Source organism: Tyto alba, unplaced genomic scaffold (assembly GCF_018691265.1).
Source record: "Tyto alba isolate M040663 unplaced genomic scaffold, T.alba_DEE_v4.0 Super-Scaffold_42, whole genome shotgun sequence".
Taxonomy (NCBI): Eukaryota; Metazoa; Chordata; class Aves; order Strigiformes; family Tytonidae; genus Tyto; species Tyto alba.
In genome coordinates, this window is record NW_024881318.1 from 17,913,623 (window position 1) to 17,926,961 (window position 13,339).

The 13,339-nt window shown below is 45.1% G+C and overlaps 1 protein-coding gene across 4 annotated transcripts in view; it reads left to right on the forward strand.

Moving 5' to 3' along the window:
- EGFLAM (EGF like, fibronectin type III and laminin G domains) overlaps positions 1-7,988 on the forward strand; it is a 77,345-nt gene extending 69,357 nt beyond the window's left edge. For all 4 annotated transcript variants that reach the window (XM_042804683.1, XM_042804684.1, XM_032992216.2 and 1 more), the window contains 5 exons: positions 1,522-1,600; positions 2,481-2,624; positions 4,940-5,023; positions 6,096-6,199; positions 6,745-7,988. In XM_042804683.1, the coding sequence (XP_042660617.1) occupies positions 1,522-1,600; positions 2,481-2,624; positions 4,940-5,023; positions 6,096-6,199; positions 6,745-6,899 (566 nt within the window). In that variant the 3' untranslated portion in view covers positions 6,900-7,988. The remainder of the gene's footprint in view (positions 1-1,521; positions 1,601-2,480; positions 2,625-4,939; positions 5,024-6,095; positions 6,200-6,744) is intronic.
- Positions 7,989-13,339: the final 5,351 nt, after the last annotated feature.

Here is a 13,339-nt window from a genome sequence, read left to right on the forward strand (position 1 = left end):
CATCCACCATGGTCAGTGACTGTCCAGTGCAGAAAGCATCAGACCTGGTGAGGAATGTCTGGCTGAGCCTAACATGTCTTGTGCAATCTTCCAGTGACGCTGGCAGACCGCATGCTGTGAACCGCCTATGGTGGTTTCTTCAGACACATTAGGCAGTTTTCCTGATTTCACTACAGATGAAAACAGACGTTTGTCACTATCTAAAATTCTCAGACTTGGCACTTAGAGCTAAACTTCATATTGCTGTTGTTGGCTGCCAGACTACACCAATCATTGTGTATCTGTGTTACAGTGAGCTCTTAAAGTCCAGCCAGGCTCTGCATTGCATAAAGAAAGCATCTATGCCCCGAAAAGTTTGAAATTGATATAGGTGGGATTAGCTGTGGTTTGAAGTGATTACTTCTCAGGAAGAAAATAGGATGAAGGCAGCTGTTTTGAGGCATTTATAAAACTGGCTTATATTAATGCAGCAGTCAGTTATGAGAGATCAGCAGCAAACTGTAGGATGTTCACTCCAAAGAAACTGTTCAGGCCAGTGCTCACTGCCTACTAAAGGCTGTGTATTAGGGATGTTCTGTGATTTATATCACGCCTCTGAGTTCTTTTGACAAAGTATTCTCCTTTGGCAACATTGCAGCAGCTCCAGGCCTGATTGCAATGCCTGCTGCCATCCCAGCAGCTGTACACCACAGCTGTACCAGGGGCTCTCCCTGGAGAAATGGGAGGTGCTGTGGGGGGGACGTGGGTGACCTCTGAGCAAAACACCTTCCAAGGCAGCACTGCAGTTTGCCGAATGCACACCCCAAGAGGCTTTGCAGCCTCTGTCATACAGAATTCGGCATAGTCTCTGTTGCTTTTGATAGACCTAAAGTGAATTAGAGGCACACTGTATGCCCTCCCTTGAGATATCCTCCTCCCCACTCTGCACCTCGGGGATGAGCCCTGAGTGGGCACCTGCTGCTCTGTGCAAAGTCACATACACAGAATGAGAAAACGAGGAGCTCATAGGTTGCCTGTGCTGCCTCTTGGCCTTGCTTTGCAGGGGTGAGAGGTCCCAGTACCTGCTCTGCAATATGGTGCACTATTAGGAGCCAGGGAGGAGTTTCTTAGACTAAGAACAAAGGGTGGTTAATGTGTAAGCTTTGACAGGAGAGTGTCGTGAACCACATGGAGAACCAAGGAATGTGGGAACAGGGATAAAAATAAAATTTGTGTGTTTTCCCAATGCTTCTTATTTTCCTGTGTTAACATTTATGGAGGAGCAACACGTTAGGCCTATGACATGAGGGCTGTAAGTTGAGGGAGTGTCAGCAAACTACCTCAACTACTGACCCTACACTTAGGAACAAACTGGTGGTGCCTTTTTGCAAACCAATATGAGTTCAGCTCAGTTCTGTGCCACTGGCAGGTACCTGCCAATGTGGCAGTAAATCAATAAAACAGTCTTGTCTATTTTTTTTTTCCTTCCATTTCCATGTCAGCTAAATGGCACTCATCTAGTGTTTTTTATTTACTTTTCAGCCATTACAGAAGCAATTGAAATCCCACAATTTATTGGTCGCAGTTACCTCACATATGATAATCCAGATATCCTCAAAAGGTAATATACCTTCTATGGACTTAAATATTCTGTTTGTTAACCATTATTATGCTAGGAGCCTCATGTGGGAGGATGTTGTATATTTAAGTGTTTTAAGCTGTATTTGCCATATTTCTAAATTTCAGGAACAAATACATTTTCTATGCATATGCTTATTGCTCAGTTTCTTGTACTACCTGAGCATCTTGCAACCTGTAGAGAAATGGCATGCACAGCACATGTCTGGTATAGAGAAGGACTGGTATGCACTTTCTGAGAGCAAAGAACACACATACAGAGCCTGTATCTGTAAAGAGACTAAGGACTTTAACTCCTGCTTTAGCCTAAAATTTAGGTTCTCAGACTACTTTTTGGCAGCTCTGTACCCTAGAAGATTATAAAATTCCAGGAAATGATGGGTTGTTTCAACAAATTCATCCATTTGCCTGTATTTTAGCCACTGGCTAGAAGAGGCTTCACAGACATCCTCACTGGCAGCTCGGTACCTCTCACCTACCAGGATTTTCTGATTTGCCCTTCTTATGCTTCTTCCACTGGCTTCTGAGGGCACCAAACCTACTGGATGTTCTCAAATTTACTGTTGGACTGGATTTCACACTAGGTTTGGGGAGAAAAAGGATTTTCTCTTATTTGTGTGTGTCAGCCGAGTAGCTATTGTGTTTGGCATCCTGGATGAACAAGTTTAGTTTCCCCGCTCCAAAATGCTGGAAATGGGGATGTGAACCAGAAACCCTCACACATCACCCTGTAGGCGAAGTATGAGACAGTAATCCACAAGACCAGCAGAGAAGAAATACTGCATCACCTTCTATGTTTTTTTTTGAAGAAGACTGTCCCAGTTCAATATTTTAATATTATTTCATTTTTCTACATTAAACAGGGTATCAGGATCAAGAACAAATGTGTTTATGAGGTTTAAAACCTCAATGAAGGAAGGTCTTTTGATGTGGAGGGGAGAAAGTCCCATGCGACCTAACAGTGATTTCATTTCTCTAGGCCTTCAAGAAGGAGCATTAATATTCAGGTAAACTTTCTGTCCCCTATTTTTCTTGCATGCAATACCCTCAGGGCTTGAAGGAATTGCCACAACACATCCAGTGCACTTGTCCTTTGGTATACTGTGAGACAATCACATCCTCAAGGTTTTGTTCAGTGATGGGTCCTGTTATTGTCTGGGAAGGGATGCAAGTTGAAGAGGTGATGTGGTGCAAGCTTTCCATCATTCCCACTCCCTTCCTCCCTCCCTCCCAATTTTTAAAACATCTGTTTTTTAATGTGATTTTCTAAAAGTCACTTTATGAGGGTATGAGTACTGCTAGTTATTCCCTCCATACCTCTTGATGCACTTGCCATGGCAGTTAAGCTGAGCAGGTGTAGGGTCTGCAGAGAGAGCAGGAGTCAATGAAAAACTCTGCTGACACTTGTACTCACTGCGGGCTCACTCTTCACCAGAGAGTGCACATGGGATCAGGGCTCCCACCTTCTCAAACCCCCAAATATCCAATCCTATGACAGAAAACCCAGCTGTCACCAGGATTTGGTACCTCCACCATCCACAGAACCACTTATTTAAGAAATAAATAATATTACTGTCAAAAAGCTGAAATAGGGGAGTGTTAGAAAATGTTGGGCTGGATTTATATTCTCTCTCCAGAATCACTTTGTCCCTTACAGACCGTTAGGCAGACTTCATGCGACTTTTTGCACGGTGTTTTTTTGGGACTCCTGCGTTTTGAAAGCCCAGTCTTTCCTCATGATCCCCTTTTAGGTTGTGTAAGACAAAAATTGATACAGCAAACCACAAATACCGTCATTATTATGGGTTGTTGTGACACTGTTGATTAAATGACAAAGATTTTCTTAATCATTGCAGCTAATTTAAAGCTATCTTTTACTTGACTTACCTGGTTGTGGTTTGCTACAATGAACTCAGACAAGAGGCACATTTGTATTTAAATTAATTTCTTTTAATCTTTCTTTCATGTGATTTTCTGTGGTTAATATTGCAAACACTCTTAGTTCTCTCATGTTTTATAAACGAAGAACTGATGATGCAGAAATGGTGTATTTTTAAAATGTCTTTGGGAGAGCCTGTCTTTCCAAGAGGCGTGGTAGTAAGTGGCCACTCTATTCTGTCTGTTTTCTAGGCACTGTGCATTTTTATTAGGGTTGTTGCTATCCCCCAGAGATGAAGATACACAAAGGTTTTAGACCAAACCAGCTGAATTTTATTGAAGTATCTGTACCTTACACACACATTTCACTGCATGCTGACAGGGAGCACTGAAGAATATGGTGACAGGACAAATGCAGAAAAAAAGTATCATAACCTTATTTCAGAAAAAGTGATCCTTATACTACTTTTCCATATTTTGTGAGGTGAGGTCAGGAAAATGTGTTTTCCTGCATCCCCAAATTGGATATCTGTTCTGGTCCAGTTTGAAATTCAAAACATACCTTTTCTTTCCCATTTTCTGTGGCCTAGGAGAGTAGGTTCCCTGTACAGTGTAACTGCTGCCATAAATCCTTTCTGTTGCTCCCTGCTGCTGTAGAAGGTTATATCACTATTGTAGGAAATCCCCATTCATTAGGGATATGAGTCTTATTTTTGTAACCAAAGATCTTTAGGCAACTGAATACCAATAGCTCACTGTATTGTAGCATCTACTTCCCTGTTGTGAAGGTTGGGCCAAATTTCTGGGACCCAGAAATTAAGATGCCTGAAGTGTAAACATGATGGGGACATTATGTCTGCTGAGTAATTTTAGTAGCAGCAAACACAAAGAAATAATCAGAGCTGCAATTGAAGAAGACAACTACATAATTGTCTCTGCACTTATTTGTTAGGCTTCTTTTCTAACATCACAGGTCTCAACCTTCCCTATAATGCAGATGATTTGTAGATCTGTTATAGGTCACATATTTATTTGCTTTTGTAATTATTTATTTATTAAAAGTTATTGCAACCTCCCACTGCTCTCTTCCATTAGGCCAACTGTCTGTAGGTCACTGATCTTTGTAACCTCCTGTTTTTGGGAGGAATTGCCATGCAGAGGCCCCCTTCTTGCTCGCATGGGATGGTGTTGGTGGTACCCACTGACCTGGGCAGGAGGGAATTTTCCCTGTTGCTTCATGAGCCTGACTTTGCAAAATCAGTGCATTGCTGCTGGGCTTCCAAAGGGCTTCACCCATCCTCCCAGAATCCGAGCCCTAAGGTGAGCTCTGGGGGCTGAGTATGTGAGGCACAAGGTAGGGATGTCTGAGCAATTTGGCAGGCAGCTGGTCTTTGCAAGGCAGGCAGTAACTTTTTTTTTTTTTTTTTTTTTTTTTAAATTGTAGCTACAATTTGGGCAGCGGGGTTGCGTCCATCACAGTAAATGGCTCTTTCAGCGACGGCCGGTGGCACAGAGTCAAGGCTGTTCGGTAAGTGGCCACCTTCATCTCGGAGGGGTGTTGGAGCTGTGCTGAAATTAAAGGTGCTGGCTGACATGTCTGGATGCTGGTTGGGTGTGAATCACTGTGGCTCCATGCTCTCACATCACTTAGGAGTTGAACTGTTAGCAAGTTGGCTGTTTCACGATGTTATACATGAAGAGTTTTGTATTAGAGGTGACAGTGCCAACTCAGCACAGCTCAAGGCAGCCTGCCAAAGTCACACAGGGCTGTTCTGGGGCTGTGACAGACATTCTATTAAACCCATACCATTTGGGTTAAGAGTATTTTTCTTTAATGTCTGCATTTTGAAATACCCTAGTGAGTATTTTGCGGGCTGGCACAAGCACCAGAGCATGGACAGTGTATGCCTACTTTTTCTGTTTGGAGGAGGTGCAGACATCTTGCAGTGTATATATAACTCATATTTATAACTCATTACCTCATGGGAGGCAAGTGTGCCCAGCAGGGAGAGCACACATCTCTCTGTTCATGAGATGTTGTTTCCCTGGAAATGGCAGGCTGACATTAACACAACTTGTTACCAAATTCAGTAAGAATAGGAGCCTATCGAGTGGCTCTTCTGTCAATGCAGTTATTGACCATATATGAAATGGAAGTGACCTAGAAGCTCTAGTAAGAAACAAAAATGCTTATAAGTATTTTACTTTAGCTTCCCTATTTCTTTCCTTGTGTTGAAGCTTCTTCTGTTTACTTCTTATGTTACATCTGATTTTTAACAACACGTTGGAGCCTGTCCATCCTCTCCTCTCCCCTAGCTGTGCAATTTATATCTTTCCCAGTTTCTTTCTCCTCCACAAATGTGTCCCACACCTGTTGCAGGTCTCTGACATTCCAGTCCTTGGAAAAAAACACCCTGAAGGGTCTGGATTGCCGTAGCACACTGCTGACTGTGGGGCTCCCCAACACCAGTCCCAAGCCCTCGCCACGAACCCAGCTGAGCATTGAGTTGCCCTGGTCTCCTGGTGAGGGGGATGCTGCTGCACCTCCTCCCACCTGGTTGTAGGCTGCATCCTTGAGAGCAGTTTGGTTTTTGTTTCAGGGATGGACAGTCTGGCAAAGTAACTGTGGATGATTATGGTGCCAGGACCGGTAAATCCCCTGGGAAGATGAGGCAGTTAAACATCAGTGGATATCTCTATGTAGGTGAGTGCTCACTGTTCACATTCAGGACCCAGATGCATTTTTGTGTTTGCAAGGTCAGCTGCAAGACAGGGCATGCCAGCTCCGTCCATCTCAAGGTGAAGACTTCATGTGGCAGCCTCTGATCCTCCACAGCCTGAGTTTTGTGGGGAGGTCTCTCTGGGTGGGATGAAAGGGCACTGATGAGAAGGGACCAGCACTGTGGGTGCATTGTGGTACCTCCAGCAGGTACATAGAGAAACAGTAAATCGCAGCTGCAAACCCTGGATAATAGTGGGAATCTGGGCACAAGCTTATTCAGCTGTTACTGATGCTACAATTTCTGCAAAAAAAATATCAGCGTCCTAGTTTATTATCTCCTGCTTAACCCTTCTGTACTTTCAAGTGCTTCAAAGATGCATTTTAAAAAACAACAAACAAACCTGTAAGTTAAAATTAATTTCTGAGGTGCATTAGGAAGACTAATGGCATTGCTGGGTGTGCAGTCTGCCAAGCAGGAGCAGACACCTGTGTCGGTGAAGAGTTTCTCATCACTGCCTTTTCCCCAGGTGGTATGAAGGAAATAGCCCTGCACACAAACAGGCAGTACCTACGGGGCCTGGTGGGGTGCATCTCCCACCTCACGCTTTCAACTGATTACCACATCTCGCTGGTGGAGGATGCTGTCGACGGGAAGAACATCAACACGTGTGGGACCAAGTGACAAGAGAGGAATCCTAGTGCTGGGGACCCGTCGTGTTCTTGTGTGTGTGGCTGAGTGTAGGCTGGCTGCCACAGCCCTCTATGGCTGGCCCACATTCACCACCTGGGAAGGTGACAGAGCCAAAGGGAACCCGCTCCCCGCACCCCCACCCCCCACCAAAAAAAAAAAAAAAACCACCACCATTTTTCCCTCTCCATTCCTGATCAAACCAAACTGAATATTTTGTGTAGGAACCATCCCCTCTACTGTTAAGTGTTTAGAGAATGCTAAAGGTTGTGCATCAGTGCAAATGGCAAAGAAATGTGTGATGTTATTGGTAGCTCAATACCTGTGTTGTGGTCCTTAGGTTATCTTTTGTAATATCAAGAGAAAGCAGTCTTGAAACACCTGCATTCATCCCAGCCTGCAGTGTTACCATGACTGTGCTGTTCAACAAATACACCATCAGGCAGTCTACCTATGCATTCAAATGTATGTCTTGGAACAAGCAGTTCTCCTTACTACTCTCTGATTTAGATAAATTATGTTTCATCCTGTGTAAATAACAGCTACAGTGACTGGTTTCAAAATATTGTTGTTTGTTGAGGAGGAAAGTTCTTAAAGTCTACTTTTTTATTACAAGCAACAAAATCAATGAACTGATTTTGTAGAAGTAATTTTATACCTGTATATTTTTTATAGCAGCAGCAGACCTGCTTACATGTTATAACTTCTAACATTTAAGTGTACTATACAATTAGCTCTTTGCACACTTTCCTAAAAATAGCAGTGACCCGTTGTTTAGATTTGTTATACGGGAGTCTTAATGTCTGTATTATACAGTTTTGTTGGGGATATTTGTGAGTTATGACCAGTTTTAAATCTGACTCCTTTTGTTTTGTAAATTTTGACAGTTTAAAATTGTACATTATGCTTTTCTGGCTTAAACAGATTAAAAGATTAGGAAAAAAAAAAAAGAGCAAAAACTTGCTACTGTGATATTATGTATTGCTATTTTTTTTGCTGAAAAATGAGAAAAGGAATGTGCAAGAGACCTTAGTGGGTCACAGTCCTCTTAAAATAAAATGATTTCTAGGCACTGGACCAACACTTATGCAACCTTGATTACCAAACTGTAATTTAAGCAAGTGAACAGAATACTGTTGAGACACTAAGGAAATAGTCCAGAATTTCGTAGTCTGGAGATTTTTCTTCCTTAACTCCTTGTTCGAAGTGGATCAGTGAGCCATCAGGGGGAGAAGAGAGACCCACGGTGCAGTGGGGCACCCCACGGCTCACCGTGTGCTGACAGTGGGAGATGCACAAACTAGAAACTAAAAGGACCTGATGTGGCAGAAGCAATGGAGATTAGGAGGTTTCTGCTGCACTTTTACTGTGCCCAGGGTGCTCCCAATCTCTGGGAGCTAAAATGTGTTCCCGAGACTCGTGCCACCTACAGCTGACCATGAGCAGCTGCAGGCTGGAGTGGAAAAAAACAATAGAAACATAGAATACCAGGTTGGAAGGGACCTCAAGGATCATCTGGTCCAACCTTTCTTGGCAAAAGCATGGTCTAGACAAGATGGCCCAGCACCCTGTCCAGATAAGTCTTAAAATGTGTCTGGTGTTGGGGAATCCACACTTCCATGGGGAAATTATTCCAGTGGCTGATTGCTCTTGTTGTGAAAATTTTTCCTCTTTTGTCCAGTTGGAATGTCCTCAGGAGTAACTAATACTCATTATGCCTCATCTTTTACATGTGGCTCCCTATAAAAAGGGAGTCTCCATCTTCTTTGTAGCTGGTACTAGATACTGGCACATGCAAATAGCTGCAAAGGAGACCCCAGCTCCTCTCGTGAACACTGAAAGGGACACCCTGATCACTTAGGTTAAAGATCTTCTGGTCATGGTAGGTAAGGCAGTGGTGGTCAAAACCAAATACAGGCACTTGTTAGAAACAGAAAGAAACAGAAAAATACGTGGTGGTGCTAGCATGTAATGTGCACCTGTGATCTGCTCCCTGTTCAAATCACACTTCAGAAAAATTGTCTGTAGAAAACATGGGCAGCTTGCAGAGGAGCTGGAGACACTCATGGCTCTCCTCCCAGCAAAAGCAAAGTTTTGTTTGGCTTGGAGAGCCCCATGGAGAGAGAAAGAAACCTGTGCACAATTGGGAAAAAAACAGGATAAAGTCTATATAATCAAGATGTGCCTTTAAAATGAAAGTAAATGAAATTTGATGCCATGGGATGTAAAGGGGAAATGTGCAGAGATTGAAAAGGGGTAAAAGCTGAAACCTCTGGAGGCTGAAAGTCTTGCTGGCTGCTTCCTTCAGTGGCCCTGTGGCGGTGGCCAGACACAGCCTGCGCCTGGGCTGCGTCTCAGTCACGGGCTGCTGGAGAGGGAAAACACGTTTTATGTGCTCCAGGGGTTTTCCCAGATGGTAGTGACCTGTCCTGACCTGGTGCAAGGTAGGGAGATCTGACTGGCTGTACCCCTAGTCCTGGGGACCTGCTGTGGTGCTGGTGATGGGGCTGGTCCAGAAATGGCATCAGCCTCTGCTCTGTCACATGTCCCTTGCCTTTCCCATGTTTTAATTTCTGTCGCAGAGTTTGGAGAGCAGCTCCAAGAAAAACATCTGGCAGGAGAGGTCTCTATTTTAAGATCTACTGCAGAATAACAGGCACTTTTGTACAAGGCGATACTTCTCCAGAACAAAAGCTGCTCTTTGAAATGCAGGGTAGGGGGGGAGTGGGTAGGAAATACCTCTGTTGTTGTTGTGGAAAAAGAAGAGCAACAAACGGCAGCTCCCCAAATGCCTGTTTTCAACTGCACATATCACCACGCGGGAATTTGGAGCTGGCAGCATCCCACTGCAGCGTAGACTGAGCACAAGCAGCACAGCTGCACAGTGCAGACCAGGCGGGGGGGCGGGGAATAGCAGAGATGCTGTGGGGTTTGAATCTTTCAAATTAAAAAAAAAAAAAAAAGTCCTTTCTGCATCCATTTTTCAATAGTCTGAGAAATTTCAGAAGAGAGAAGCATCCCGCACCCACAACTCCAGTCTTCCCGGTGAAGCTTGGGGCTGGGTGAGAGGCAGGGGTTTCCACTCAAGGGGCTGAACAGGAAATAGGTTCCAGAAACTCAGGAGTATCTGAGCAGATGTGGAGACTTGGACACCGCCCCCCAACCCCCCTGATGCTGGGCCAGGAAAGGAGAGGGGAAAGGCAGACAGTGCATGGCAGAGTGCTTAGTCATTTTCCCAGGAACTCGCCTGGATGTGTCTCCAAGGCTGTTTATTAATCATGTTATTTATTGCTCAGGCCATATCAGATGCTCAGCATGACCCTAGTGCTGCTGCAGGATCAGCTCTTGTGCACTGACAGAGCCATGTCCTTTTTGCCACAGGTACCTATGCAAAGCAACAATGAAGCCAGCAGTCCCAGATGATTGTGCCTCTATTTGCAGTCTAATCCCTTTCCTAAAATTGCAGTTTTTAGCTTTCTTCTTGATTTTCCACATTAATCCCCAAATCCCCACTTTCTAGGGCTAAACACCCCCCCATCGGTGCCAGCCTTGGATGGGCTGATTCAGGCTTTGTGCTGGGCACTGGCTGTTGGGCAGAGCTGCTCCCCATCTGCTCCTCACCCTGCCCGGGCAACAGCCGATCTTGCCACTCCCCACCACTCCTCCATCTTCCTGGGGACCAGACACTTGGGAATCAGCAGTTAGGTTTACTTAGGTCATTTTAAAGCAAAAGAAGGAAAAGGGGGGGAAAAAGGACAAAAAGCAAGCAGAAATAGACATCAAGGGGAACTAAAGCCAGATGAGACTTAGCAATGATCCCTGTGGTAGGCAAATTCTTGATGCACTGGTGTGTCCTGGGTTGGTCGAACGTGAGGGGCCAGGAGCTCTTTTCCATCCCAGTCCTCCAAGTCTGGCCCCAGGGAGCAAAGAAGCAAAGAAGCAAAGAGGAGGAGGGGCTACCAGTGTTGGAAAGCTGCCCATTCCCTGCTGGTACACCTGCCACAGGTGCCTGTTAAAAGTTCCTAATTTTGTCAGATAGGCTTTGCTTTTGAGAAAACAATTTCATGCTATTGATAAAGGAAAATAAGCCCGTTGGGAAATGCATCATTCCAGTTCTGCATATGCAGCTCCCTCCACAGCAGCATCACCCCTCACAGGGCAAATCTTCTCACTTTAAAGGACCAGATAAAAATGCAGCTGTGGTTTACTGATGGAGAGCAGCAGCCACATCCTTCTTTTTGTCAACAGTTTATTTCTTGGGGGGGGGTGTGCACACACAGTGGGGTTTTCCCTTCTCCAAAGCAACACCTTCCTCTGACATCCGTCAGAGCATCGCCTAGCTCTGATGCGCACACCCCTCTCTCCCACTCCATTATTTTTCCATCAGTTTGAGTCACTGTGGGCACCCCTGGTCCCCTTGTTGGGTGGTGATGTGTCCCTGCCCCTGCACTTGGACATCTCACACATGAGTAACAGCCCGGTGCTGGCACCTGCGGTCACCACAGCTCTGCAAGGGCCTGGCTTTCTGCCCCCATGGACAGGACCCAGCTCGCCTGTGAGTGCCCTCTTCTCAAACCCCCTGTGATGGAAACTGCCTGGCAGCACTGTGACTGACTGCCCTTTTTTCTCTCGAATATCTGTTCACTGTCAGCATTTTTCTTTGTCAATTGTGCACAGAACAAAGACAACTTTGTTCCCTCCCCCCCCTATTTCTCTTCTAAGCTTCCTTCAGTCTTCCTTTCTAGGAAAACCATGGTTCTGGCTCTTTCAACACCTACTCCCACAGGTTGTGTTTTCCATCACCATACGTTACCGTGACGTATGGTGACAGTGTGGAAGAAATGGGGATGCTGAGCACGGACACCCCACTTGCAGGCTCACAAACCAGCAGCTTTCCAACATTTTTTTTGTTTTGTTTTGAGGGCTCTTAAATTGTTTCTAATGGCAATAGTGGCAGTGTGCGTGTCACTTTTTGTGGACACAGTAGAATTTTCCTTAATTTTCCTGTCTTTTGAAGACACCAGAGGGACAATATTTAATATTTTCTTTATGATTTTTCTCACTTCCATTTTTTTTTCCTTTCTGCAGCTTTTAATGTTGGTGTTATCAAAGCAGAATTCAAAAATTAATTCACCAATTTATCACCATATTAAGGCAGTTTTCACTTGAACAGATTGCTCTTACAAAGCACAGATTTTTTTTGAACACATAAGAAATGCCTCATACACAGGGACTCTGTAACCTTTATTTATGTCTTGAGAGTAATTTTTTGTGGTTGCAAGTGCAGGGAAATGCTGGACGCTACTGCTACAGGCAGTGCCACATTAGGAGCAGACAGCGTTGACAGCACAGGGAGAGTCAGGCAGAAGAAAAGGATGTGTGCTGGAACAGGGTCAGGAAACATGGATAGTTTGAGTCCCTCTCCCCACCTTCATCCCAATGGTGAAAAATGGGGCAGTTCATGTTCTCTGTCATTACCCAACCTTCAAATTCAGTTGCTGTGTTTTTGTAACACAACTTATTTTCTCTGAACAGCCATGACACTACATGAAACTAAGACTGTGATTTCAACTACTTTGTAGAAGTGCCTGTACTTGTAGTTCCTGGGTACCTCATAAATGCACCCAAAATTAAAAGCTCTAGCTCACAACGGGCTTGTGGTATTTCACCTACAGTGGCTGTGCATTGTAAATGCAGCATGGCAGGACACTGTTGGCAGCTGATTTCTGCACTGGCTTTGTGACTAGAACCACCCCTCCACCCCCAATTTGCCCTGGGGGGAAATCAGCACAGGCATGGGGCTGCACACCCCACAGGCACACCCGACGTGTGGGCAAGGCATGTGGTGGGGCCACTGGCCACCGCTGAGCATCCTGTGCCAAGGCAGGAGTGGTGGTACCCACGGAGGGCTCAGACCCACCTCGCCTCTCCCAGGGCCAGAGCTCTCAGCTATTCCCACACATTTGCTCCGCAGTGGCAGAGTGCAGCCCAGTCTAACTGGTTTGCACCCACTGTGGACGTGACACTGCTCTGTCCCCACGAACAAAACCACAACTTCCATGTTCCTCTGGTTCCGCTGTCACTCGAGTACCTCTGTGTCAATGGACAGGAAGCCCCAACAGTCTCTGAGCTGTTGTAAATACCGAACCCAACAGTATTAGCCTGGTTTTGCCAAGGTTTGAACAACCTATAGCTGAACTACTTGTAATATCTTCAGAAGATACTGCAAAACCAGCATCCTTTTACTTCCTTTAGACCCGAGGCCCAGATGATGGAGTGAGACCTGTCTTGAACTCACCCTCAGTGTTCCTGGACTGGCCAAAGCAGTTGCAGGGCTTGTGAGCGCACAGTTGTGGGATTTCACCTTTGGAACAGTCAAAGCCTTTCCTTATTTCCTCAGTTCTATGCATGTCAGTCTTTTCAGAGCAGTACTC